A 26,860-nucleotide genomic window follows, 5' to 3' on the forward strand; every position below is an offset into this window, starting at 1 on the left:
ACTGTGTGAAATCTCCACCTCCCTGTGCATCTTAACTCTAATTTATCCAAGTAAGTCTTCTCCTAGTTTAGCACACAGATCATTTCCAGCTGCCATTGGACTCTGCACTGTGTGAATAACCCAGTTATCCTTGATCTGACCCAAAACTCACGGCTTTGAGGGGGAATTTGGGGTTGATAATAGGGGAACTGATTGTCACTTGGCTCAAGTTTCCCAGTTTGGACTTGTCCTCAACATGAGGCTCCACCTTTTGATTACACGGAGGAGCTTTTAGGAATGTCATGGGGGAAACAGGAAGAGAACTTAGATCTTCCTGTTCCAAAAGCGCAGGCTTCTCCTGCTTCAGCTAAAGGAGACTCTCCAGTATTAACTGCAGAGGCCATACAACACACAGTTGAGTTCTAATTCCAGTTCCATCCATTAGAAGGCAGGTGGGACTCTAGGACACACAGTGAGTTCCTTAGGGTGAATTTTCAGGAGGGTGACAGTTTTTTGGTTTCGTTTTTTTTTTTTTTTTTAAGGCTGAGTCTTGAATGATGCAGTCACATAAACCCGAAATCCTGATTCCCATGGAGCCATGCTGCAGTTTAAAGATTAGAACACCAAGATGCGTGTCTGCCAGTGAAGCTTAGCATCAGAGACACGCGCACAAATATTTATACACATCCCACTCCGCCTCTTTCATGCAGAAATATTTCTTCTTATCTTAATAGTAAAAATCCAAAGCTAATATACTGTAATGCTGCTTTTTTAGCATTTCCATCTCCTGAGCTGCTTTTCCATGTGTCCCCTGGAGAATATTGTATAGCATGAAAAGTTGGCGCTCTGCTCCAGTTTGACTGCAAGTTGCACCTTGGAGTAAATTAATTCAAATCCCCTGGAGAAGGAGGTTAGGTGCTCATGTGGTGGAGCTTTGCAGAGGTTCTGTGGATTTATTTGCATTCATCAATAGCATTTTTTTCTTTGCCCTCTTTCTGTGTGACATATAAAGCTGTTCAGATAATCATGGATGGATAATGGGGCTTGCTTTTCATTCAGGAGTGGGTGGCATTTTGTATTTATGTGGGGGGGGTTGGAAGAAGCAAGCTGCATTTGAAAGACATTTTGATTGTCATTACGTTTATCTTGTGCACAATGAACAGCCTTCATTAATTCCACTTCTCTCCCTTCCCACACACCCTGCACCTATAAGCATTTTGTGGCATTCTTTGTAGTCCCTTTAATCAATAGATCAATTTCTTTTTGATTAAAAATAGAAAGGCTAAGATCACTTGGTTTCCATCTTTGTGGCTCATCCTACCAGGTGCTGGGCATTGTGACCCCAGTCCAACAGAGCACTTAATACACACGCTTGTCTTTTGGCACTGATTTTGGTGGGGCTAGTCATGTTGTGCTTAAATGCTCTGCTGGTTTGGGGCTGGAGGGCTCAGCTCCTTGCAGTGTGCAGAAAGAAACCCTTGCTGAAAAACGACTGGCATCAGCACTATACGCTACCAGGTCTGAAGGGCCAAATTCTACTATTACAGCCATGTAAATCTGAAGCAATTTACCCGAAATTAACAGACTCCAGTGAAATGGAGATGAGAATCTGGCCCTCTGGTACTTTATTGCTGGAAATATTTGTATTTTCGAATTCCTGAAGCTGTCTTAGTTCAGCAGGGCAGAGTTGATCCTGAACTAGACAAGCCAAATATGCAAGCCACTCCTTGTATGCTCTGATTTTAGGCTAAATAATTAAGTTAATTTGGTCACATTCTCCATTGATAATGTAAAGGGATGAATAAATAAAGGCCTTAGTTACTAAGTGTGGGGTTTGTACCCGGGGCCAAATTCTGTTCTCTCAGATACTGGTGGAAATGCAGAATAATCCCATGCATCTGAAGAAGTGGGGTTTTTACCCACAAAAGCTTATGCTCAACTAAATCTGTTAGTCTTTAAGGTGCCACCGGACTCCTTGTTGTTTTTGTGAAAACAGACTAACACGGCTACCCCCTGATACTCAATAATGCCTTTGACTCCTATGGAGTCACGCCAGATCTACAGCAACTGAGAGCAGCAGATGGTCCCTCTGTGTGGCAAACCATTCTTAGCTGGTTTGTAACTTATTCTTGGAAATTGATAAGCCTAATGTAAATGGTCTATTTAATACCATTTTATGACAGAACAGAATTTGGCTCCGTCTACATCTGCTGCAGCTCTTGATAACTTCAGTGGACTTCATACCCTCTGTAACTGACAGCAGACTTCTTACTAAATCCATTTAAGTTCCAGAGAGGATGGATGTGTCCAGCATCCTTTTGCATCACAGGGCACTATGGACCTCTTACTAACAGGCACATAACTGAGAGGCAAGTATGGGATGGATGCATAAGAGGAGTTATTAACCCTTTAAGTAAAGGTTAGATTGTAAGTTAGTATGTGTTGTAGTAGTGGAAAGAGCAGGGGTCTGGGTGTCTGGACTCCTGGGTTCTGTTCCCTGATCTGTCTCCAATTTACCGTGTAATCTAGGTGCAGCCAATAAACCTCACTTTCCCAGTCTGATAATACCTAAGGCTAAGATTTTGTCATGGATATTTTTAGTAAAAGTCACGGACAGGTCAAGGGCAATAAAGAAAATATCCGTGACAAAATGGGGAGCTCAGCTCTGGGGTCTTCCCCCCCCCGACCCCGCCTGTCTGCTCAGAGCTCCAGGGGATCCTGCAGCTCCCAGCGCTGCAGGCTGAAGTTACAGAGGTCTCAGGAGTCACGGATCCGTGACCTCCGTGATAAGATCGTAGCCTTACTAATAGCGTTTGCCTGGGTCTGTTCCTTAATGTGGTGGTTCTCAGCATTTAACAGATCTGGATCTCCCTCCTATATAGCAGGGCTCCAACTAGGGTGGAGGGTTTAGCAACATAGGATGGTCTAGCAGCTGGTTGAGACAGTCTGACTTAATGACTGTTTGCTCTCAAGGTATCCTCATTAGAACACCCTGTGCCTCTGCCCTGGAATAAAGCTATGGAGGCAGATTAGCTTTTAGAAACACTGGCTGTGACTTGTTCCTCCCCTGCCCCCCGAACCTGTTTTCCCTTTGCGGGTTCCTTTGCTCCCCTGATATCTCTCTCCCGTCTAGCCTGCGATGCTTTTCTCCTTCCCTTCCAGGGTTCCCCTGCCCCCCTTGTTCCCCTCCCCCCCCCCACATTTCTGCTACTGCAGAGTTGAGTGTAGCACACTGCAGCAGTTCAGCATACCTCTAGCAAACAGTTGCAGCCTGGACCACGCAGTCCTCAAGCTGCTGGCATCTGTGCCGAGGCTCCAGTGCGAAGAAGTGACAGTACGGGGGAGAAGCGGCGGCATCAAGTAGCAGGAAAGGGCTCTAGTTAATTATCAGTAATAGCACAACATAAACGGGGGCTGGATTCGGTGCTATTGGTGCTACTGGCATGAAGCCAGTGGCGTTATCTGAGTAACTGGACAGCAGCTCCATTAATCCTCCCAGCCATGGGGCAGATTCTGTTCAATTGCCTTCAAAACGCAGACCTTAGGTTTGTGGCTGTGGAAAGTGTGGTTGGTGCTAGCTGATGATGTCAGCTGAGCAGAGGCTCTTGTATCCAGCCTACATCTTCCCTCAAGGCGTTTTACAGTTTTATAAGTGAGCGCTTCGATACTGCAGTGGGTGTGGCTGGCAGAAGGATGGTCCAGGGTTTAGGGCACTAGCCTGGGACCCAGGTTCTATTCCCTGCTCTGCAACAGACTTCCTGTGTGATCTTGGGTGAGTCACTTAGTCTCTGTGCCTCATTCTGTAAATGGGGGTAATGCAGTGCTTCTGTTCCTCACAGGGATGTTGTGAGAATAAGTACATCAAAAACGGTGAAATGCTCAGATATTACAGTGGTTGGGGGTGGGGGGCGATAAGCACCTCTGATAGCTAGGTCTGCAGAGATCTAATTCTAGAGGTGCCTACAGAGTCCCAAACTAGCCTGAACCCTCTGTCTCACAGGCTAATGTCCTCAGAGAAGTGGGGGGTTCTGCACTCAGTTGGGTGGATATCCAGGCCTCCAGACCACGATCCCTTTTCATAGCAATATTTTCTAACTGCCTTCCTCCCAAAGGATGCACTGTACAGCTTTGTCAAGGTGCCAACACACTGCTCACCTCCAAAAGGCCTGCATCAGAGCTGTACAAACATGGATTTCCCAGGGCTCTAGCCCGAGGCTCTGATCAGACTGATTCCCTGTGGCTGAATGGCAGTGACGTTTTCTTTTGTATTCCTACTAGTCTCTTGCACATCGAGAGAACCATTATTGCAGATCCCTTCAGAAAGCAGCCTGCCCCTTCCATACACACAAGCAAGATCAGAGGGGCTGTCAGTGCCCAGCCTGTCCTCCTCTGCTCCTGCCTTTTATTCTCAGTGGTGTGGCCAGTGCTAAAAATCCCACCCATAACTGAGATGGAAGAAGCTGGTGCCATAGCAGCCATTTTACATTGCAGAATTTGTTTGCCATTTGACTTTGCCATTAAAGCAAAGCCTTTCAATCCAGACCCTAAAAGAAGAAAACCTGTCAACAGGGAGCTTCCTAGACCTGCTGAAAGATTCTGCTCAGACTTCCTGATCTTGAATCTCTGAAGCCCCCTACAAACATGGATTTAAGAGAGCATGTTGGTCTCAGGGTTACAGCGTAGGTCTGACAGGCAGAACTCCTGCATACTATTCCTCATTCTGCCACTGACTTGCTGTTTGACCTGGGGAGAGTCACTTGATTTCTCTGTGCTGCAGCTTCTCCATATGTGAAATGTTGGTACCCATCTTGCCAGAGTGTTTGAGACTTAATCAGTGTTTGTAAAGAGCTGGGAGATCAAGATCATTGGATAGTGCATAATATTAATTAGCTACCCCCAAACAATAGCTCAGTACCATTGGACTATAGGATGTGACCTTTTCTTGGCTTCAGGATTCCTAGAGCTGACTGCTGCCTTCACTTGTAAACGTGCAACTCCTGTTGGGAGCGGTGGTATAGTTTAAAACTCCCTTCAGTTGTATCTCAGCTGGTCCACTGGCTGCATCTCCAGCTGCTACAAACTACAGAGAGTTGTGGATGCTCAAATTATGCAGTCAGGCAGCCAGCTTGCCTGATCTGTGTGTGCAAAACATTGGGCTTGTTCACCTGCATTAGCAAATAACTGCATGGGTAGAAATGGGCTGTACAAAATCAGAAGCTACTTGGGAAGAGAATTCTTTCACCCTGACCTTGAGAGGCTGGAAAATCTGTGCATGTGGGTCTGATCTTTCTACCTCTTGCAAAAAATATAACCAAACCTGTACTTTAAGCTTGCCTATTAAATAGCAATGGCCTATGAAAAACAGGCGAGTCACCTGGTGAAATGGTCTGCAAAGAGCTGTCATTCTCCTCTGCCTTTCAGACACTTTAACATCTGATTTGGGAAAATAAAATATTGATGCTCTTATGAAAACAGTTCTGCATCTGCAAGTCTTGGGTGCTGGGCGGAGGCCTAACCATTGCTAAGCTCGGTGTAGATTCTCCTAGCTGCCCATGTATGATCTCTGCTTTTAGCACCTGCTAACCCTGACAGTCAGATGCCCCCGCCCCAGCTCTCCAGCTCCATCATTTTTGCTGGAGTCTAGTTGCCCCAGGGGAGGAATGTGTTGTAAATATTCTAACACTAAAAGCCTTATAGCCAGAACGTTCCCTGAGACACAGAGACAGCCCAAGATCAGGATGGCTGCTTAATATTAGCTGCAAGGTTTAAAGACAAAAATCTGTGTCTGTGGTTTGTAGGGTGGAATTATAATGAGAGCCATCAGTTTGCATCAGCCTGGGCTGGAGAGTCTGCCTAGGAATTGCAGGTTAAAGCACCATATCCACCCAAGTCAAATCTCTAGCATCACATGTTACCAGGCCGGCCTGCTAGTTTTCTACCTTCACCCATGATCCCCTCCTTTCATGACGGCTGAACGCCACCTCACGCTGGTGAAAGGTGCCAGATTGATGGTCCAGGAGAAGGAAGCCATGCTTGAGGCCTGATTCTCTGCTCACGCTGGTTTAATACTGCTGCCACTCTGACTCCAGAGAGAAGGTTCAGGATCTTTTCCCCAGAAAAGGAGGGGCAGCAGTGGTGCAAGCTGCTCCTGCTCCCGTCCAAGTGCTGCAGCCCCTCACCTGGAGGGATCACTGTTAAGGGCCATGGGGAGGGGGGGAGGAGAATCCATTGGCCTCCCTGATGACACTTCCAAAAGGCATCTAGCTGGTGCCACTTGTAGCAGTGGATCTGGGATGTGGCTACATGTGATGACCACGAACTGGATTGAGACCTGCCAGGCTTGTCTTGTAGACCACAAAACAGCCCTCTGTGGTAACACGGTTCAGTCACTGCTGGCCTGGGGGCTCCCTTTGAACCGGTGGCCTGCAGGTGAGAGGCTGCGCTAACTCAATGTGCTTTCATGTTGCCCTGTAGCTTTTGCTCTGTTGGGGTGTGGGGTGTCTCTCCCTTCAGGGCTCCAAGATGTTTGTTAAGGTTAATCAGTGTAAATAGCTATTATGTTGTGTTTGAGACTTTCTTTCTATTAATTACATCCTCATTAGAGCTGTTTTTAGTGAAGGGGATGGGGGAGGAAGGGAGATACGAGGTTTTGTGCTCTCAAGACTCAGTTGACTGTTACTTATTGGGATAGTTCAGTGTAATTAGCCCAGTCCTGTTGCCAGATGAAATTCCTTTTAATCATCAGCGGCCTCCCACTTCCCATCAGAGCAGCGTTGTTTCCCAGCAGGGGCTGCTCTCGGAACTGCCTTCTAGACACTGAGATTCTTGCTGATTAAACTGGAAGCTGGGGAGGAAGGATGAGAATTAGCTGCTCCGTGGCTGGTGCCCGCCCCAAGGTGCTGCCTTGCTTTGTAATGACTTTACTAGCATTGCACAAGCAAACTGTGACACTGTTGGGTAGTCCCTGTGCCACGTCTCTAAACACACTTGTCTTTACCCTCCAGAATCCAGGCTAATGTACAGGATTTAGGCAGCTGTTGGACCATAGAGAGAGTGGAATCCCACCATTTACTTTGTGTTCTCCTGGTCAAGGAGCCAAGCTTATGAAGCCCAGCAGGGCCCATCTAAGCTCTAGTGAGGGAGAATTGAAACCACCTTTCCCAATGGGACGTGTGTGCCCCATAGACGGGGAGCTGCATCCTGGAGCCCAGCAGAGCCTGAGTGTGCATTCAAACACCGTGCGTGGGTGGCCCTGCAGAACCTTTGAACCTTGGCACAATCTACCATCTCACTTCAGCATTTCAAGGGGATGGAGCTAATATTGTGGGTGAAGCATGGAAGAGTACCACCACCTTTCCACCCCCACCCCCAGTGCGAGATAGCAAGGCAAAGGGACACTAGCTGCATACGCTAATGGACAAGCCCATTGCTTTGCCATCTCTGCGTTCTCTCTCATATCCACAAGATGGAATCTTCTCAGGGGCAGGTTCTGGAAAGTCCGCTTGCATTCGGGCCCTGGTTTAAATGCTCCTGAGGGCAGCAAGGGAACCAAGTGTCATTTCCAGATCGCTTTCAGGCAGCTAGTCTCGCCCAGAATGGTGTGCTGCCAAGCAGTCATGAAACAGCCATTATAGCAGTGCCTTGGGGGAAGGAAAATAAGCTAAAAAGTGCAAATGAAGAGTATCCATCTTTCTAACTCCGCCTGTGAGGGATCTGCATGATTCACATCACCGGGGAGCCTTGGCGTAAAAGATACTAAATAGGAAACTTGCTTAGGCCTAGATTTTGACCCCAAATGGCTTCTATTTCGATTGGATCCCCACCACGTTGGCAATTTCCCTTATTCCTCACTACTGCAGGGTTGTCTGGTCATGGGTGGCATGAAAAGTAAGCTGCTGAAGCTTGAGCTTTTTTGATGTCACTTCTTTATGTGGGAGCAGCTGGCTGGCTCAGGCTAGTCTGGGGATGGTGATTGCTCCTGCTGCAGTTTTCAGAATCTGGGATCCTGGGCCATCAAGAAGGGACTATTTGCTCTCCACGGCACGATATAGAGTTGCCACCCATCCAGGATTTGACTTCCGTGTCTGTGTACCATTTAGGATTGCCAGGTGCCTGGTTTTTGACCAGAAAGTCCAGTTTAAAAGGGGACCAGGCAGTGTCCAGTCAGATGTACTGGCCGGACACCAAAAGTCTGGTTACTGTGGGAGGCAGGAGGTGCCTGGTCATTAACCCATGCGAGCTCCTGCTCAGAGGGTTCTTTGTCAGGCTGCAGCAGCTCCCATCCCAGCCCCAGAGCAGAGGGAGCTTAGCTAGGGTGGGTGGGAGATGGACAGGATCCAACGAGGGGGGAGGAGTGAGCAATGGAGGCGGGGCCTTGGGGAAAGAGGCAGGACAGGGGCAGGGTCTTGCTGGTAACTGGACCCCCAAGTAGAGAGGTGGCAACCCTACCCAAGGACAGCCTGGGCAATGACACACACTGCTCCACCTATGGTATTACTGCTGCACCAAGCATCCCCAGTCATGGACCAACACTGGGCTAGGCACTGTATAAACACAGAACATAATGCCTCAGCCCTGTTTTGATGGCATCTCTTCAAAGACTAGGAGGGGTGTTTAGTCTGCCTTCTCCTCTTGGACAATTATAGTGGTGTCTGTCTACATGTTTGGTTTTTTTTAATGAGAGCTTTCCTCCTTTAGGAAGCAAGCTGAGAATTACCCAAGTCATTAGATGAGGCAGGGATGGTCCTGTACTGTTTTGTACAGCACCTAGCGCTATGTGGGCACTGGCTGAGGCTTTCAGGCACTACTACAATATAAATAATACACGTGGGTCACCAAACAATTGTCCAAAGCTGGATTTGAACTAGTAAGCTTGAGGCTCTGTCTCTCACTTACCAATCGTCGTACCGTTGCAATGGTTTATTATTCTGCAGGCAGTTGCATGATGATATTCATCTGATCGCTACTCCCAATCTGTCCCTGCTTGAGGCTGCAGGGTTGGAATGATGAGTGTTTTATAAAGAGAAACAACAACAGTGCTACACTGGTACAGCCTGAATGATGCCTTTTTTTGTTGGCTTGCCATTGAAGTGTAATAAGACCAGTGAAGATAATTTGTGTGTTCTTACAAACAGTCTCTCTCTCCCCTCCCCCCCTCCCCCGTGTTTTACCAGCTACGGAGCAATGGAGAAGGCAGAGCTGCACACTCTCTTGCATGGCTATGAACCCTGGGTAGCTGTTTTGCTAAGATGGGAAGTGATAGCAAAAGGGTTGGAGGGCGAGGAATCCTGCAATCTTGACTCCCACCCATTCAGCTTTAACTGCTAAATATTGCATCATTTCCTTTCACATGCTCCCATGCAGAACCATCATGCCATTTAACCCACACAGACCAGGTAACTTACACACAATGTAGTTAATACATTAGAGGGAGCCATTCAACAAATGGGCCAAGGAGTCCATGCAACAACATCCCGTTCCATCCCTTCCCTCTGATCCCGAGGTTCTGTTCCTGGCTCTGCCATTGATTTCCCTGTGTGACCTAAAGGTTAAGTCATTTTTTTCTCTCTCTGTGTGCCTCAGTTTCTCCGTGTGAAAAATGGGTTTGATAACGAACTTGCCTACCTCCCAGAAGGAGCAAAGTGATTAGCACTCTTGGCTAAGTGCAGTGTGCTGTTATAAACTCATCTTATGCTATACCCTCTTTGATCCATTTGCAGATCCCTCCTCAACACTGCCACAAGACACCCATCACGGCTACTTTACTCCCCCGGGCAAATATATCCACCAAACTCTGCTGCAGTTTCCACTGCTGGAAATAGAAATCCCTATCTGTGCTTGGCCTCCATTTCTAATGTGCATTACTGACCTTGGTCCATCCACATCCTGGCGTATTAATAGCCATAGGCTTTAATGACTTTCAGCTTCACTTTCAGCCAGCAGCCCTGCCAGCTGGTCATTAAACCCCAGAAAATGCCTTGGGCCTTCATTATTCAACCTTAATTACAGTAGATTCTGCTTAATAGCAACCCAGATATTGACAACTTCAGGTTAATAGCAACATTTTGCCAAGGAATCAATCCCGTCCCATCCACTTTAATGTGAATGGAATTTGGAAACTGACATGCCCCTTCTTAACACCACTTTTTGGAAGGAAGGGCCTAGCTGCAGGCAGGTTTGCGAGGCTGCAGCCAAGGAAGGACGTGCTGGGACATCCTTCTCTGGATGCAGCTCTGCAAACCTCCCTGAGCCCAGGGACAGCACAGCAGGTCAGGGGCTGTGGGCTGGGCAGAGTGGGGCTGCAACCCAGAGGCCAGAGCTGCCCTCTCCAGGCTGCAACCAGGGGAGGAAGCACTGGGATGTGCTGAGGGAGAGGTCCTGTGCAAATCCCACGGGGCCCCTGCTCCTCATAGAAAGCCCTGGCATGTGGGCCCCAGAGCCTTTCCCTGCTGCTGCCCTGCCTGCAGGCAAATGTGGGGCTGCAGCCAGGGAAGGCACATCCCAGAGATTCCTTCCCTGACTGCAGCCCCACAAACCTGCCTTCCACTTATTAGCAACTGCTGGATAATGGCAACTTTTTGCTGACATCTGAGGCATTATTAATAAGCAAAATCTACTGTATATGTTTATTTAACACTAAATCAAGGCTCCAACTGGCTGGCTTAGTGCTGAATGCTCCCCAGGTGGCATGCTGCCAGAATCAGATGCTCTATCTGTATGGCTGTCAGGCTTACAAGTAATGCTGCTGATCAATGCCTCTGTGCGCAATGAAAGACTGATGCATTTACGAGGCTTGTTTTTTATTTGGGTGTGTTCTGCCTTTGAAAGCTGCAGTGCAGGACGAAAAGGAAAACAAACCCCGAATGTGGGTGCTGCCTGTGGGAGACTGAAAGCCAGTGAGCATGGCAGGGGGGGGGGAGGATGTGATCTCTTGGAAGAGATTCATGGCTTATGCGAAGGGTCTGCCTGCCCAAGGCTAGAGTGGGAAGACGCAACAGTCAGTGTTGGATGAGAGCACCAGAAAGGCCTGGGACTGGCAGACAGAGCTGCTCTGTTCAGACTAACCCATGCAACCCAGCAGATGCACCTAAAATGACAGTAGGGGGCAGCGGAGAGAAAGAGGCTACATGCACCCTCTGGAGGTCACTGGGGTTACTGGTATTGCGGGTGAAGCTGCTGTATTTCAATAATCTCTAGTGTGGAATAAACCGAGTGGGTCTCAGGTCCAATTCCCAACGGACAAGCGTTGCCCTCTTTCCAATGGCACTGCCTTGGCTCCGTTACTATCTCCATGGGACCTGCGTACTGAGCTACCTTTCTCTCACCCTCACAAATGGGACTGGATGGCCAGTGTGGGGGAAGATTGCATAACCACACAAGGAGAGAATGGGCTCTTTGTCCTCGTAAGAGATCGAAGAGCACTGCAGCAGCTACGGACTGAATCCTTCTGCACCAGAGGCTCCTGCAGAGAGCACTGTGGGTCCCAAGTTCAAACCCTGCTGTTAGAAAGTCTGGGACCCTTCTGCTATTGCTGCCATGTAGATAGATGGAGAGGTCAGAGGAAAGGGCTGGGGTGGCAGAGAAGAGATGGCACAGGGGAATCCGGAGCTGTATCTGAATGGAGCCTCCAGGGAGGCAGGTTCTCCTAGTGTTGGCTAGTCACAACGGCTGTTGTAGAAATCTGCATAAGGTTAATTACTTTGGCAGAGATGCTTGTATTTTGCCAGCCACGCTGTGTGCACTTTAATCTGCAAATATATTTTGTCAATGCTTTCATTTCCCTTTTCTTATTTGTAAAATAATTCAGCAAAATGGGATCAGCGCCTTCTGTCCTCCAGATAGTGCAGGGCGTTTGTCCCCATTTCTCACGCTCCGGTTTGTTCTGAATGGCAAATGCAGCTTGTGTTTGAGTAGTAGAGCAGGCATTCAGAAGAACAGAGGCCAGTTGTTCGTCCAAGCAGCAGTCTAGTCGCTATGTGTGAAATATTTCCTAGTTTAAAAACCAAAAGCTGGCTGGCTTCCTATACCACAGGGCTTCACAGACCCTTCTGAAGCCTGGACCACATCTTCGCAGAGAGACCATCTCATGAACACTTCCCCTCCTATGCACAATTCTGGGCACTAGCGCCCTCTTGAGGTTGGATTTCTCTGACTTATCCTGTGCTTATTTTTTGTTGTTTCTTTTGATTTGAAGGTCTGAAATGCAGCTAATGCATTTATTACAGAATAGTTTTATACTTCGTTACATTAAATATAAATAAGTGAACAAATAAGTCACTAATGATTCATGGTGCTTCTCAATCACTCTGTCCAAGGACCTCAACACGCTTTCCAACCACTACCATGCTATCCGCCTATGGGGTAAGTAACTATTCTCCCCCATTTAACTGACTGGGAACAGGATAAGTGAATGGCTCTAAAGTCACTCAGGGAGTCGGTGACCGAGATGGGAAAAGAACGCAGCTCTCCTAACTCCTATGTTTATGCCTTTACTATAAGGCCCTGTTCCCTGTCCCTCTGCTGATACTTCGTGCTGTGAGGTTTTGGGGGAGGGGGATGTTGAGTCTGGATGTTGATCTTGCACATCCATCTGGATGTTGATCTTGCACATCCAACTGCTTGCATCTGTAAAATTGGGTACATGGTCACTGGACTGGCTTGAGATTGGCTAGCTGAAAATATGGGTTCTTTGTGTCCATTATGTAGAATAATCTCTCTGCTTTTCATAGGTCTAAGAGGTGGGGAAAGACCGAGTCAGCCACTCTGATCCTTGCCTAGGCAGACTTGGTCTCTACAGCATGCTTTGTGGTGGTGTGTGTTTTTTTTTTTTTTTTTTAACTTCCCTAAACTTCATAATGTGCAGGAGACAGGTGCTGGTGGAGGGGTGGGGATGGAGAGGAATCAAGGACATGTCGGTTTACTTGGATGGACAGATGCTCTGGTGTCAGACTATCTGGTTTGAGCTCTGACTTGATGTCAATGGAAAAATCTTTTGTTTGCACTGATGAAGAGGCACATTCTGACAAACTTCCCTTTTATGAGTCTCTTCTACCGCTTATCTTGGGCATCCCTAAAGCATAGGGATAGTGCAACATGGAGAAAGCAAAATAGCCGTCTGAGTCATGCAGGCCAAGAGCTAGCAACAAGTCTCTACAATTTGCAGCAAAGCTTTCAGTGGCTCAAAAGATTTTCCTGGTCTGAATCTCTGGAGATAGTTGGGACTTCGGCATGATCCTTTGTCCGTCTTTATGTCTGCATTTGCGAATAACGTGTTAAGAAAATATGGGCCATTTATATAAGTGGAGATGTCTGGAGAATGAGTACAAACCTCCTGGGCACACCTGACACGATCATTAGGGCCTGGCCTGCCAAAGGGCTCTGCAAATGGTCTGTGCAGTGTTCTATTAAAAAGCACTTAGGGACATTTAGTCAATCAGACAGCTGCTCTGTGGCTGGTTAAATGCTCCTAGCCCTGTAATTTTGCAGGTGGGCTGTAGGACTTTCTACTCTATTACCATTGTTCCATTTTAATAGTGGAACGGCTTTATCTTAAGGTTACACTGTGAGTCAGGGGGAGAAGGAGCCCACTTAATTTTTATGGTAGCATAAATCTGATGCTGCCGCTGAATTACTGCAATGTGATTTCAGGGCTTTATTGTGCCCAATCCTGGTCCCCTGGCAGGGATCCCATCCGTGGGATGATGTCCTCAGTCAGGGAGTGTGGAGCATCATTTAAAATAGGGGGGGGAGGGGAAGTGGGGCATAGATTTGCCTTCTGACCCCAGACCCATGAGCTCCTTTCCCCGTTCCCTCCAATCTGAGTGCATGACACTGCAATTCAACACACAAGGTTGCAGTGTCACTCAGGTTTGGCCTGGCCAAAAATTAGTTGGGCCCAACCCAAGTGTGAGGAATCAGGCCCACAAAATCATGAGACTGAGAAAACTATGAGATTTAAAAAAAAAATCTGTGTTGGCTTCTCTTTGCTTGCTGGCTTCTGAGCCTTTGGGGAGCTCTTGAGTCCCATTTTCCAGCTTTTCTCCTCAACCATGAGTCCTTAATAATTGAGGAGATGGAGCTAGAAAACTGATGCCTGACTGAAGGTGAGTCTTGCTCACTGCCTCAGGACCTGCAGGATCCAGCTTTAATCCGAGCTGGGAGCAGCCAACCGGGAGTTTTGTCTCGCCAAAAGGGCCTGATGAGCTTGACAGGATGAAAACAGCATCCCAGCCTGAGTTCTTCGCCCTCCCCGTCTGATACGCTCTTCTAATTCTTCTGCCTTCCTGCTTCCCCTCAGCGCACTTTGCCCTCCAGACCACCCTCTGAGATGTTGAGTCTGGGAATAGGTTTTTATCTCTGCTTACACTGGTGTGAATCTGGAGTCACTCCTTGTCTGCAGAGCAGTGACTGGATTCTTTGGACTCCTCAGCGTGTCAGGTGTTGTCTGGGGTTCTGTGTTGGGTGTCCCGTCACTAACCCTATGGCCTGCACCCTGTCCCTTTTTTGTTCATTTATTTTTGTCCCCCATACATATTTCCTGTAGCCCCTTCCTCCTCCTAAGGCATGACCTTCCTTTGCTTACTTCGGGGTCCACCTGTCAGCCCCAGGACTTAATAGGCTGTGTTCATACAGCTGTGGCTGAGACCCAGGATCTGCCGTCTGCCCTTTCCCACTTGGAATGTGCTGACTGGTATCTTCCTGCAGCTGGAAAGCAGCAGAACCTGTTCCGATCTGCTTTATGCATGTCTTCGCTTGGGTGGCTGGGAGCGTCGCTGAGAACATGCACAGCTCTGGGAGCTCTGCTTGTGCAGGAACTGCTTCATCTGGGACAGTGATTTTTCAGTCTGTGGTCCGCAGACCCTGGGAGTCATGTCTAAGATTTCCAAAGGGGTCTGCATGGCCATTTGAGATTTTGTAGGGGTCCTCAAAGGTGAAAAGGCTGAGAACCACTGGAGCATGCCCATTGCTTCCCGTGAGCTGAACCCACCTGGTAGCTGTTGTGTACCTTAGTGTACTTAGTGGTGAGAATGATAAGCAAGCTGGGGAGATTTTGAAGGGATTTAGTAGCCCAGCTCTCAGGCGTTCACTAGGACCTGTGCTCCCAAGGCCACTCAGTCAATGGAAGATGTCCCTGTGAAGTGGATATGGATGCAGAGGAAGGTTAGAGCAGTAGGCTGGGACTCAGCAGACCTTGGTTCAATTCCCTGCTCCACCCCAGGCTTCTCTGGTGACCTTAGCTGAGTCACTTAGTCTCTCTGGGCCTCAGCTCCCCATCTGTAAAATGGAGAAACTAGCCCTTGCCAGGGCAGTTGAGGATAAATGCATTCGAACTGGAGGTGCTCAGGTGTGATGTAATAGGGGTCATGTAGTACAGGGAGATGTGTATCTATCTCCCTTGGTTGGGGGATTAGGGCAGGAGGTTTCCATTCCCCAGCAACCTCCTGTTGTACAAGCCCCCTCCAAAGCATACCCCACATTCTGTTCCACCATCATCAGACCACTTCTGTCCAGTTCCTGGGCTTTGGTCAGTTCCCTGAGTGCTCCCTTGAGCTAGGATTCACAGATGATAATTTACATAGCACTGTACGTTGAACTTAACACGCGGAGGAATGTGCTGAACCCTCCAGTCTAGCTTTTCTTTATGGCTTGATAGAATGTGTTTTTCTGCGGTACCGGGGGGTTAGCACTGCATAGAAGAGTTGAATGCTCAGTGGTTGGTTCGGATTTATCCTATGGGAGGGCCTAGGAACCCCTCTCTGTGCCTGGCACTGTGTACGTGAATAATGGAGGAGACAGTCCCTGGCCCAGAGAACAGACCCTCGGCAGGCAGGAGGCACCAGGGGACCGAAGCAGGCAAATGGAGAGGGGAATAGCAGAGTTTAGCAGGAGTCCAGCTGGCCGCTTGCCTAGATGCTGCTACGCTGCTGTGATTTGTGTCCTTACTAGCTCTCAGTGCCACTGTGCACAGAACAGATAAGAAGAGAGGAGGGTTCTTCCTACCCTGCACAAACACCCAAGCAGGGTTGCTCCAACTCTGGGAGCATGTCTGTTCCCTCTGCCTAGCCATGACTGTGTTTGAGTAGGGAGTGGCCATCACTGCTCGAGCTTTGATACCCAGTAGCCTATGGGCAGTATTGTGACTGGAGCCATATTGTGTGACAATGTGTCACGTTTCCCTAATAGCAAAAGGTCTCCGAGTTCAGCAGTTTCCATAAAGAGTGGGGTTGGGAGGGTCTGTGCAGCACCATTTGGAAGAGAGAGGTGCCTTGTTTTGTGGAAACTCCTGGACCTGCCACGTCACTCCTGATACCCACTTGAGCCCTTCAGCGAATGGCAGGTAGCTGGATTGATTTTCAATTGTGAAGCAAGTGCCGACCTGCTATGGGTGGTGTTGTGAGCCAGACCAGAAGGGGTAAAGCTCCACCAGGGACAGCTGGAGGCAATATGCCAGCAGAGGTCAGGACTGGGCATAATGTCTCCAGGAATGCACCTCTCCTCCAGCGCGCCATGCCCCCCACAATCCAACTGCTGCCCCATAGCTGCTATGCGATGGAAAACAGTAGGGTTAGCCACAGCCCCTACCCAGTCAGCCATGGACCAGGTCCCTACTGGAGCCTACATAATTGCTGGCGGTCTCCTCCAGTAGCCAGACATGGTGGAGGGGAGGAGTACCCAGGCACTGTTTCCCCTCTTATGTACCCCAGCCAGGATTGGGGCCTCTGTCTGTACCATGCACAGCAGAACTCTGTTGGACTCGACAAGGGCTGGATATAGATGTGTTGGTGGCTTTCCATACATGTGGGTAAGGGAAATGGTTGAGTGTCCGGGCAATCCGATCTTGTGCTTCAGGGCAGTAACCTTCACAGTGGGCTGGATTCTGCTCAGTCTCACAGGAGTCACTGGGGATCTACGCCATTGGCGTGCCTGGAGCAGTGGATGCTACAGTGGCACTGCATTTCACTTGTGCTTAAGGATGCTGTCGTTCTGCCTGATGCCCACCCTGGACATAGAGTACCAGTCTCCAGCAGTTAAACAGAGCAGGACAATGGTAACCAGCTGAAAAAGACAGGAGCCCTTGTTTATTCCACCCTTACTGTGTCCTGATGCTAGCTATTGTGTCAGTGGGCATGGGCAAGGCGAGAAGTAGGAAGGGGTAGTGGTCCGAGGGCTTGATCAGTCTTGAGCATCGGCAGATGCTCCGTCACATCCTGAATTCTAGCTCCAGGCAAGCAGCACACTTGGGAGTGGTGGTCGTGGAACCCCCATCCCTAGGACGGGCTTTTGGTCAATGGTGGCTTTTGGTCAAAAGCCTTCTGGTCAATGGTGTCTCCTTCTGATCCCTTCCCTCAGATGACTCTTCCAAACCATTCTCCGCCATAGTACCTGTGCTGAGAGCCTGAAAACGGTTTCTTACCTCTGTCTGCATTGGGGATACATGGGTTCTTCTCTTTCTTCTTTTGGAGGTCATATGCTGCCAATTTTCTTCCCCATTCTGCACTATCTTTTCTCATTCTTCAGCCTGCTGTGCGTACAGTACCAAACACTGACTTCTATCCAGCAAGTCTATAAGGTGGATAGAAAGCTGGCTAGATCATCGGGCTCAACGGTTAGTGATCAACGGCTCAATGTCTAGTTGGCAGCCAGTATCAAGTGGAGTGCCCCAGGGGTCTGTCGTGGGGCCAGTTTTGTTCAACACTTCATTAATGATCTGGATGATGGGATGGATTGCACCCTGAGCAAATTCGTGGATGACACTAAGCTGCGGGGAGAGGTAGATACACGGATAGGGTACAGATAGGGTCCAGAGTGACCTAGACAAGTTGGAGGATTGGGCTAAAATAAATCTGATGAGGCTCAACGAGGACAAGTGCAGAGTCTTGCAGTTAGGACGGAAGAATCCCATGCACCGCTACAGGCTAGGGACCGACTGGCTAAGCGGTAGTTCTGCAGAAAAGGACCTGGGGATTACAGTGGATGAGAAGCTGGGTATGAGTCAACAGTATGTTCTTGTTGCCAAGAAGGCTAACTGCATATTGGGCTGCATTAGTAGGAGCATTGCCAGCCGATCGAGGGAAGTGATTATTCTCCTCTATTCGGCACTGGTGAGGCCACATCTGGAGTATTGCATCCAGTTTTGGGCCTTCTACTACAGAAAGGGTGTGGACAAATTGGAGAGAGTCCAGCGGAGGGCAATGAAAACTATTAGGGGGCTGGGGCTCTTGACTTATGAGGAGAGGCTGAAGGAACGGAGCTCGTTTAGTCTGCAGAAGAGAAGAGTGAGGGGGGATTTGATAGCAGCCTTCAACTACCTGAAGGGGAGTTCCAAAGAGGATGGAACTCGGCTGTTCTCAGTGGTGGCAGATGACAGAACAAGAAGCAATGGTCTCAAGTTGCAGTGGGGAAGGTCTGGGTTGGGTTTGGGGCAGGGGGAAAACTATTTCACTAGGAGGATGGTGAAGCGCTGGAATGGGTTACCCAGGGAGGTGGTGGAATCTCCATCCTTAAAGGTTTTTAAGGCCCAGCTTGACAAAGCCCTGTTTGGGATGATTTAGTTGGTGTTGGTCCTGCTTTGAGCAGGGGGTTGGATTAGATGACCTCCTGAGTCTCTTCCAACCCTAATCTTCTCTGATTCTAAGGCTAGCTCTTCTGGAGTCCATGCACTATGAGGTCCTAGGGTTGATTGTCTATCTGTAAAAGAGAACTGTCTGAGTGGGAACAAAGTTCCCTTTGTTGAGACTGAGAGCTGCTCTGTGCTGGGAACTTACATTGTCATAGCTGCATCTCTCGGGGTGTGACAAATTCTCACTCCTGGGAGATGTGGCTATGCCAACCTAACCCCTGGCATAGACAGCACTAAGGCAACAGAAGAATTCTTCTGTAAACCTAGCTACCACCTCTTGGGCTTAGGTGATCCACGTCCCCCTGTCAGCGTAGGTAGTCTCTACACTGAAGTGCTGTAGCGTCACAGCTGTGTCACTGTAATGGTTTAAGTGAAGCCATAGCCTGAGGTTTGGTCTTTCATTAGTGACTCACACCAACTAGCCATTAGCGTTTTTGTTTTGCTTAAAATAAAACCATTTATTGCAGATTCTTAGGGTTATTTGAGTTGTGCATGTTGGATTTTTTTTCCCCCCTTGAGTGAACACTAGCACCAAACCAAGCAGTGAAGGAAACCAAGCCCACAGCTCTGTTGCAATGCTGCCTGCCAATACCAGTAATAAATAGGGTTGCCCTGTGGTGAGGGGTGCCCCTACCTACCCAGGGCATCCGTATTCCAGAGGCGGGTGCTCACATCTGCATGGACTTGCCTAAATACCCTCTCTGTATCCGTGTAACCTCCAGGCTTGGCAACTCAATGGGAGTTTCCATTGCTGCTTTTGGTGCTGCATGTGTTTTGTAGGATTTTGTGCCCACCCCGAGCTCATTCCACCAGCTTTCAGGTCCACAAACGTACTAACCACCTGTGAGGATGGGATCTGAATCAGAACTTACCCCAGCTCTAGGTGGGTTTGGGCCTGCTCTGGCTCACAAATAATAAAGGAGAAGAACTTGCTACTTTTTTTTTTTTTTGTAATAGAAAATGCATCATGGTGGTTGTTATGCTAAGCTCCTTGCTTAGCAGAGCAGCAGCCACAGCCTCTGGAAATAGCTTATTCTCTAATATCTCCACCTGCCGCTTGTTCATAGATTCATAGATACTAAGGTCTCTAAGAGCCTGTTTAGACACAGCCACCAGGTGACTTGCATTCTCATTCACCTCCTCTTGAACTCACTGGGCAACTGAATTCCCTGTTCTGCCCCTGAGCTATCTGGTTCACTGGCAGCAAGGCAGGTGTGCCCTGTTGTGTTAATAGCAGCCAGGTGGCAGCTGGAGCATTGGTTTACTTTGCCAGCCCAGTTCCCTTCCCCTGTAAATCTCTGTTCTGACAGTGGGTGCAGGGGATGGAGGGCTGCACATGTGGACACCAACAGGAGCGAAGAGCAATGACCCCCACCCTGCTGTGTCACCTTTGCAATCTAGGACCTTTCAGATTGCCATCTCCCTGAGCAGAGTTACAATAACACTGTGCAGCTTAGCCCACCCTAGCCCACAGTGTGAGTGAGACCCACAAGCAGCTATCAAGGTTAACCCTTTCATGTCCAGGGATTCCCTGAACGCAGGAAGGATGGTCGTGTGGTTAGGGTACTACCTGGGACTTGAGGCCTGGGTTAAATTCCCTGATGTACCACAAATTGTTTGTGTCCTTGGGCAAGTCATTTAATCTCTCTGTACTTCCATTCCCTATTGGAACAGTGAGGGGCTTGGCTGCTACAATAGTGACTTTAGCACTAACAGCTGGTGCACTAGTCCACAAAGCCCAGGAGTGAAATGATCTAACAGCATAAGGCTTTATGGACTCTCCAGTCCCTAGCACCTTAAGGTGCTACGCAGTGCTAAAGCCCACCAATTTAGGGCACAACGCACTGTCCTGCAACTGGGATTGCCTTAAATTGCTTACTTCTGTTCTACTCCTAACAAAGGTTTGTTCTTTGGCCCTCCCTGTGTAACAGCTCCTCTTGGGACCATCAGATCCAGCAGGTAACTGCTCCTTAGTTGAGTATTATCTTGCACATAGCAGAATAACAAGCTGTTCTTTTGGGCCATCATCCCCATGCAAAGAAACCACTCGTAGATTAACTCTGTCCACCCTGGAGTAATTGTTCCTAACTGAGTCATCTTTCCCACTCCCGCCCCCGGCATAATTGTTCCTAGTAAAGTTCTGTCCACTCCTACTTGAGCCATCTCTTTCCCACCCCACTTCATCATTGCTACAAATGAGCCATGTCCCTCCATCTCCGCTCCATCCACAGCTTTTCTTGCAGCCCTGGCTGAATCAGGGCCTGAGACCTTGCCTGGCTTTGAAGAAGCACGAGGGGCCCTGCAGAATGCCTGTTTGGATTCCCGGTGGAAAAACTATGATGGAGATCATGACCCTCCAGCTTAACAGTAGTGGCCCAGGCAGTGGCATTTACAAGTGCTTGTGAAAAGCACATTCACCATTACTAGCCATGCCCTAATAGGAGAGCAGCTTTACCTATTTAGTCCTGCTACGGCTGAGCTGGGAATTAAAACCACTCAGGACTTTGCAGCTGTAAAAAGGGATGGTAAGTGTGGAATGACAGGGAGATTAATCAGCCCTAGCTCAGCCTGTATTTCCTTAGCAATAATTCCTGATGAGGAAAGGCAGGAATCATTGGGGAAATTTCCAAGCTCTCAGCAGAGGAGGTGGGGAAAAGGAGAATGAAAATGTCCCTGGATTTGGCTGCCTCCACGTGAACGCCGCTCAGTCTTGGAACAGATGCGGCCAGATGCTGTAGTGCTGTGTAAGTGGGGAGGGGAGAAAGCAATCAGGGCCTCCCCTGCTTAGCAATCAGGGCCTTCCCCACTAGCCTATATATGCCCACCTCATTCCCACTGAACTCAGTGGGAGTTTTGCTTGCTTAAACCTGCCAGATTGGGCGCTTTGGATGGTGTCTCATCCAATGGCTGCGCTCACTGGTGAGCGAAATTCACCCCTGCACAGAGGCCTTTGTGCCACCTAAATACTTGTGTTGGGAATGAAGGGGCACTTGAGCCTTGCACTGCTCCCGTGCACAGTGGGTTTCATCCTACAGGTCGCTATGCTGCACATGGGGACTGGCACCTCTAGGAGCGTCAGCACTGGCTTTGTCAGGTGAACTGACAGAATGGAACATCTCTGAGCCACGCTGAGCTAGCTTGAGCTGGGCAATCAGAGACCCGCCAACCCTGCGTGTTCTTTGTGTATCCCATCAAGGGAAACAAGGGGAAGGCGCTTCCAAGACTACTGATTAGGTTCTGCCCTTACTCAGGCTGAGTAGTGATGGATAGGTCTGAGCTAACCCCAAGTGAAATCCCTGGGGGAGGCTCTGCCTTGGAGTAGTTTGACTTGAATGGTGATACTGTAGGTGGGCAAGGCAGGCAAGATTGTGCCCCCAACAATTAAATGACTGAAGGGGAGTAAAGAGATGTGTAATGTCCCTTTTATCCTGGCACGCAGAGGGCTGGTCCGGGGCAATTTAGGATACTGACACTAGATGTCTGCTCAGGCCTAATTTTGAAGCCTAGCCCAGACCCGAAAGCAAGCAGAGCCTAGCTGACCCGAACCCAACCCAAGAGTGTCAAGTCATCTTCAGACTCAACGTGAACCGGACACGTCCCCTAGAACCTGTCAGTGCTGCTGTCTCATCCTTGTGGCTCAGCCTGGTGGGGGCTTCTCGCTCCCCATGCCTATTGCCCATCTCTGTCGGCCTTCTCCTTTGTTGTTTTGAGATAGTGCAGCAAAGGGGGGATGGCCAGCAGAAGCAGTACATGCAACTGCTGCAACTGGATTGACCCCCTGGGTAGGAGGTGCTCAGAGACCATCTCAGCCTGCGTGGGTCAGGCTCTTTTCAGATCCAACCTGGCCTGAATGCGACACTTGTAGTTGGATCCCGTCCGGTTCAGGATGGGTCTCAAGGCTCTAACTGACAGCGTCCCACTCTGTCTGGTTAATGGCCTGTATGTTGGCCTGGCTGGGCAAAGGTTCAAGCTTCTAAAATTGCACCCAGCCATCCCAACATACAGGCCAGTCGCCATCCAGCTGGAGAAAACAGGGAAGGCGCTGCCAGATCCGCACTGGAGAGGCGATATGCTGCTGGGGCTGATGGTTTGTAGCAGACCATCCTGGCCGGTGACATAACAAGACCTGAGCTGCCTTCTCCGCTTCCGAACAAGTGGTTCTGGCTGGGTGTGTAGTCCGGGAGGCTGGCATGTGCCATGCTGGGCTAGTCACATTGACAACAGGACTGTGTGAAAAACGGCAGGGCTGTAGTTCTGCAGACAGCATGTCACCAGGCAGCTGTCAGAGGGCCAGGGATATGTGCAGCTTCTGCTCTCTCCTCTCAGCTCAGACACTGAGAAATGAACTCTTCTTCCTTGTAGGCTCCTGATGGTCCCCACGCCATGTGCAGGAATTGCACAATCTTCAGACTAAGGATGATGCATGTGATTGGCACGTCGACCCCAGGCTAGTCATGAAAACACTGATCTCCGCTAACCGTGTGGCAAACAACTGTGGCTCATTCTCCTTGCTGCTCCTGGAGAGGTGCCACTGGTGGATGATCTTATCAACCAACACACCCCTGCAAATGAGCCCGTACATCCGTGACTGGTACCCAGGCTACAAAACGCCCCAAAGGTTCAGCTCTCCCTGGGTTAGTAACAGGTATGGAAAGTTCTGGGGGTGGGGTGTGGCTCCTGAGTCTGAATGGATATTATACCATGTTGACTCACTGTGGCTGACACAAGATAATAGATCTAAATATATTGTAGATCTAATCGGAAATGGAATGGGCTCAGTGCCCAGCCAGCATCGCTTCTGAGGGTGACTCACTGAACCTGGAGGTAGGATAACTGGAGCATGACTTTAGGGCAGGGTAGAGAATTTCTCACCACTGGCTAAAATCCTCCAGCTGAGAGGTTCTCAAGCCCTGGTCTGTGGAGCAGGCAGGTCACGTGGTGCTGGCTCGTCATCCTTTCCAGCTGCTAAACTGCATTAAAAGAAACTACAAAGCCATTAGCCATTTTCCTATGGAAGCAATCCTGTGGCTGCTGCGTGTTGATGGCCAATGGGAGGGGAGGTGGCTCAGAGCTTTTGTGAATGGGAGGCGGAAGTAGGTATGAGATGACCTCTTTGATGAGATGTGATCTATGCTCTGAGTTAGTCAGAAACCCCTCCTCTGGCTCACCCCCCTCCTGGGATAGAAACAGTAGCGCTAGAAAAAATGGAGTTTGTCATTTAAACTTAGGGTGACCAGATGTCCTGATTTTATAGGGACAGTCCCGATATTCAGGGCTTTGTCTTAAATAGGTGTCTATTACCCCCAACCCCCATCCCGATTTTTCTCACTTGCCATCTGGTCACCCTATTTAAAGTTACCCTTCCAGGTGGCTTGTCAATGACTGACTATGCAAGGCTGTGGTCTGAGGCAGGGGCTGGATTTGCAGTGCGGGAGAAGGTGGGCTTCTCCAGGGAGGGGAGCTGCCTATATTCTGGATGGAATTAAAGCTTAGTGTTGGCCTAACTGTTCTCCCATTGAAGTCCGTGATCAAATGCACATTCACTACACCAGGAGCAGAGTTAGACCAACGCTGAGCATGGTGAAAACCCTGCTCTTTGGGCAGGAGGAAGGTAAGATTGCTCCAGACACGGAGAATGTTCAATGGCAGCACTTACAGTAGCTCTAGTCCATGTGGACTGGGAGAGTGGAGGCATGGAGATGTCCCTCCCTGCCCAGCTGTGCCCTCACAAGACCTGGAACTCTGCCAGTAACACAGGCCAGCCTCCCTAGCCAATGCTTCAGGGGCCGTGCTGGGTTTAGGGCTCAGTCCAGTCTCCTGCTCCCTTGCCCAGGGCAGCTATAATAGTTGATGTAACAGGTAGTGAATGTGATGTGATGATAGTGATGTAACAGGTAGTCAGGTAGTAAAACAGGTTTGGTAATGAAACCCACTCCGTCCCTCCTCTTTAACCCCCTTGTGATATGAAAACAAGGGGACCATGAGCTTGTCCCAAGTTAATTTACATGTATGTTCATCCTGTGAAACTCATGGCCACATGATACTAGCAGATCATAGATTCATAGATACTAAGGTCAGAAGGGACCATTCTGATCATCTAGTCTGACCTCCTGCACAATGCAGGCCACAGAATCTCACCCACCCACTCCTACGAAAAACCTCACCTATGTCTGAGCTATTGAAGTCCTCAAATTGTGGTTTAAAGACTTCAAGGAGCAGAGAATCCTCCCTCAAGTGACCTGTGCCCCATGCTACAGAGGAAGGCGAAAAACCTCCAGGGCCTCTTCCAATCTGCCCTGGAGGAAAATTCCTTCCCGACCCCAAATATGGTGATCAGCTAAACCCTGAGCATATGGGCAAGATTCACCAGCCAGATACTTCAGAAAATTCTTTCCTGGGTAACTCAGGTCCCATCCATCTAATATCCCATCTCAGGGGATTAGGCCTATTTACCATGAATATTAAAGATCAATTAATTACCAAAATCACATTATCCCATCATACCATCTCCTCCATAAACTTACCGAGTTTAATCTTAAAGCCAGATAGATCTTTTGCCCCCACTGCTTCCCTTGGAAGGCTATTCCAAAACTTCACTCCTCTGATGGTTAGAAACCTTCGTCTAATTTCAAGTCTAAACTTCCTGGTGGCCAGTTTATAAACAGGAGATGAGATTTTAAGCTACTAATATGGCCTGTTCTTATGCAAGGTGTAAGTGTAATCTTGGAGGCAGAAGGTGATAGCTCAATTCCTTCCTGACCGCGGAACACTAAGTGTCTAAGGTGAGAGTTTCACTTATACTGAAGCATGCGGTACAGGCTACCACCAGAGTCAAGATACCAGATGTGGGGGGCTTACCTATCCTGAAAGGCAAACCCTATGAAGGAAACCTCAGTCTGAATAATAATGTTTTGCCCTTATCATCCATTGATCTCAAAGCACTTTAGCAAGGAAGCCAGTTATCATTTTACACATGGGGAAACTGAGGCACAGAGCTCATGCACACAGAAAGTAAGTGGGAGAGCCTGCACTGGAACTCTGCTCTCCTGACTCCTAGCCTGGAGCCCTAGCCACGGTCCTATACTGCCTCCCTTTTACAGTGCTTTGAAAAAAGCCAACTCAACACGTGGCTGGGAATAATCCCACTGTAACTCCATGTCCGGGGCAGGTTACGATGTCAACTCTCAAACGTAGCCACAGCCTGGTGTCTTTGCCATAGAATGCAATGAAGAATCCCTCTAACTCCCTTTCCTCATTAAGTCTAGGATGGCTGCTCCTGCTTGTAGTCTTTCCTCTTTCCGTGCTGTCGGGCTTCGCTCACCTTGGGCAAGGTCACTTCTTTGGGGCTTGCCTGTCTGCCTCTGACAGGAGCTATTTATCAGCGGGGTGTATTGGCAGCCTCATGCCAGTAGATAGCAGTGAAGAGTGCAGAGCTGTTGGCCAAAGAAGGAAGGGAGGGGAAAAAGCCCAGGGCCAGCTCCCTGTGGAATAGGAATTTCCTATTCCTAGTGTTTATTTTCAGGCTAAGCAGGTCTTCCTCCTCCTACTCCTTGGGGAGGACTCCCTCATCTATGGCCTAATGTAGTAGATCTTGCTGCCAGGAAGTTTCTGTTGTACATTTTCTCTCCTCCTATTTACCGTCTCCAAAACCTACAACAGAGGGAGAAGTGCATCTCTGTCCTGCCATTCTCTCTAATCACGAGGGGCCAGATCCAAAGCTGGTATCAATCAGTTTACTCCAGCTGAGGAGCCAGATTAGCATTCCAGATTTACACCATTGGATCTGGGAGCAGAATTTGGTCCCTTCTTAGCAGCTCACAGGTTTTTAATATGGAGATATACCTATCTCACAGAGCTGGAAGGAACCTTGAAAGGTCATCGAGTCCAGTCTCCTGCCTTCACAGGAGGACCAAGTACCATCCCTTATTTTTGCCCCAGATCCCTAAATGGCCCCCTCAAGGATTGAACTCACAACCCTGGGTTTAGCAGGCCAATGTTCAAACCACTGAGCTATCCCTCTCCCCTGACAGTTCCTTCTGTCATGTCACTCCTCCCAACAGGTGACATGGAGCATGAAAACGTGGTTTTGCGTGAAGAAATCCAGTGTGAGGCGTTCCCTTGCCGTGCACCAGCCGCTTCCAAACGGGAAGGGCTCACTCAAGCACAGCCAGGATTTGCCACCACTCAACTAGTCAATGTGTGTTTACAGCTTCCTTGTGACGAAGGCAGCAGGACAATTACCCTCCTGCCCGGCAGGGCCTG

General features: G+C 49.0%; 1 protein-coding gene across 1 annotated transcript in view; it reads left to right on the top strand.

Moving 5' to 3' along the window:
* Positions 1-23,243, top strand: part of RPH3AL (rabphilin 3A like (without C2 domains)) — a 125,627-nt gene extending 102,384 nt beyond the window's left edge. The window contains exon 9 of the mRNA XM_043499355.1: positions 22,961-23,243. Within this exon, the coding sequence (XP_043355290.1) occupies positions 22,961-22,968 (8 nt within the window). The 3' untranslated portion in view covers positions 22,969-23,243. The remainder of the gene's footprint in view (positions 1-22,960) is intronic.
* The last annotated feature ends 3,617 nt before the right edge of the window (positions 23,244-26,860 follow it).

The sequence above is a fragment of the Dermochelys coriacea genome, chromosome 17, assembly GCF_009764565.3.
Source record: "Dermochelys coriacea isolate rDerCor1 chromosome 17, rDerCor1.pri.v4, whole genome shotgun sequence".
In the NCBI taxonomy this organism is placed as follows: domain Eukaryota; kingdom Metazoa; phylum Chordata; order Testudines; family Dermochelyidae; genus Dermochelys; species Dermochelys coriacea.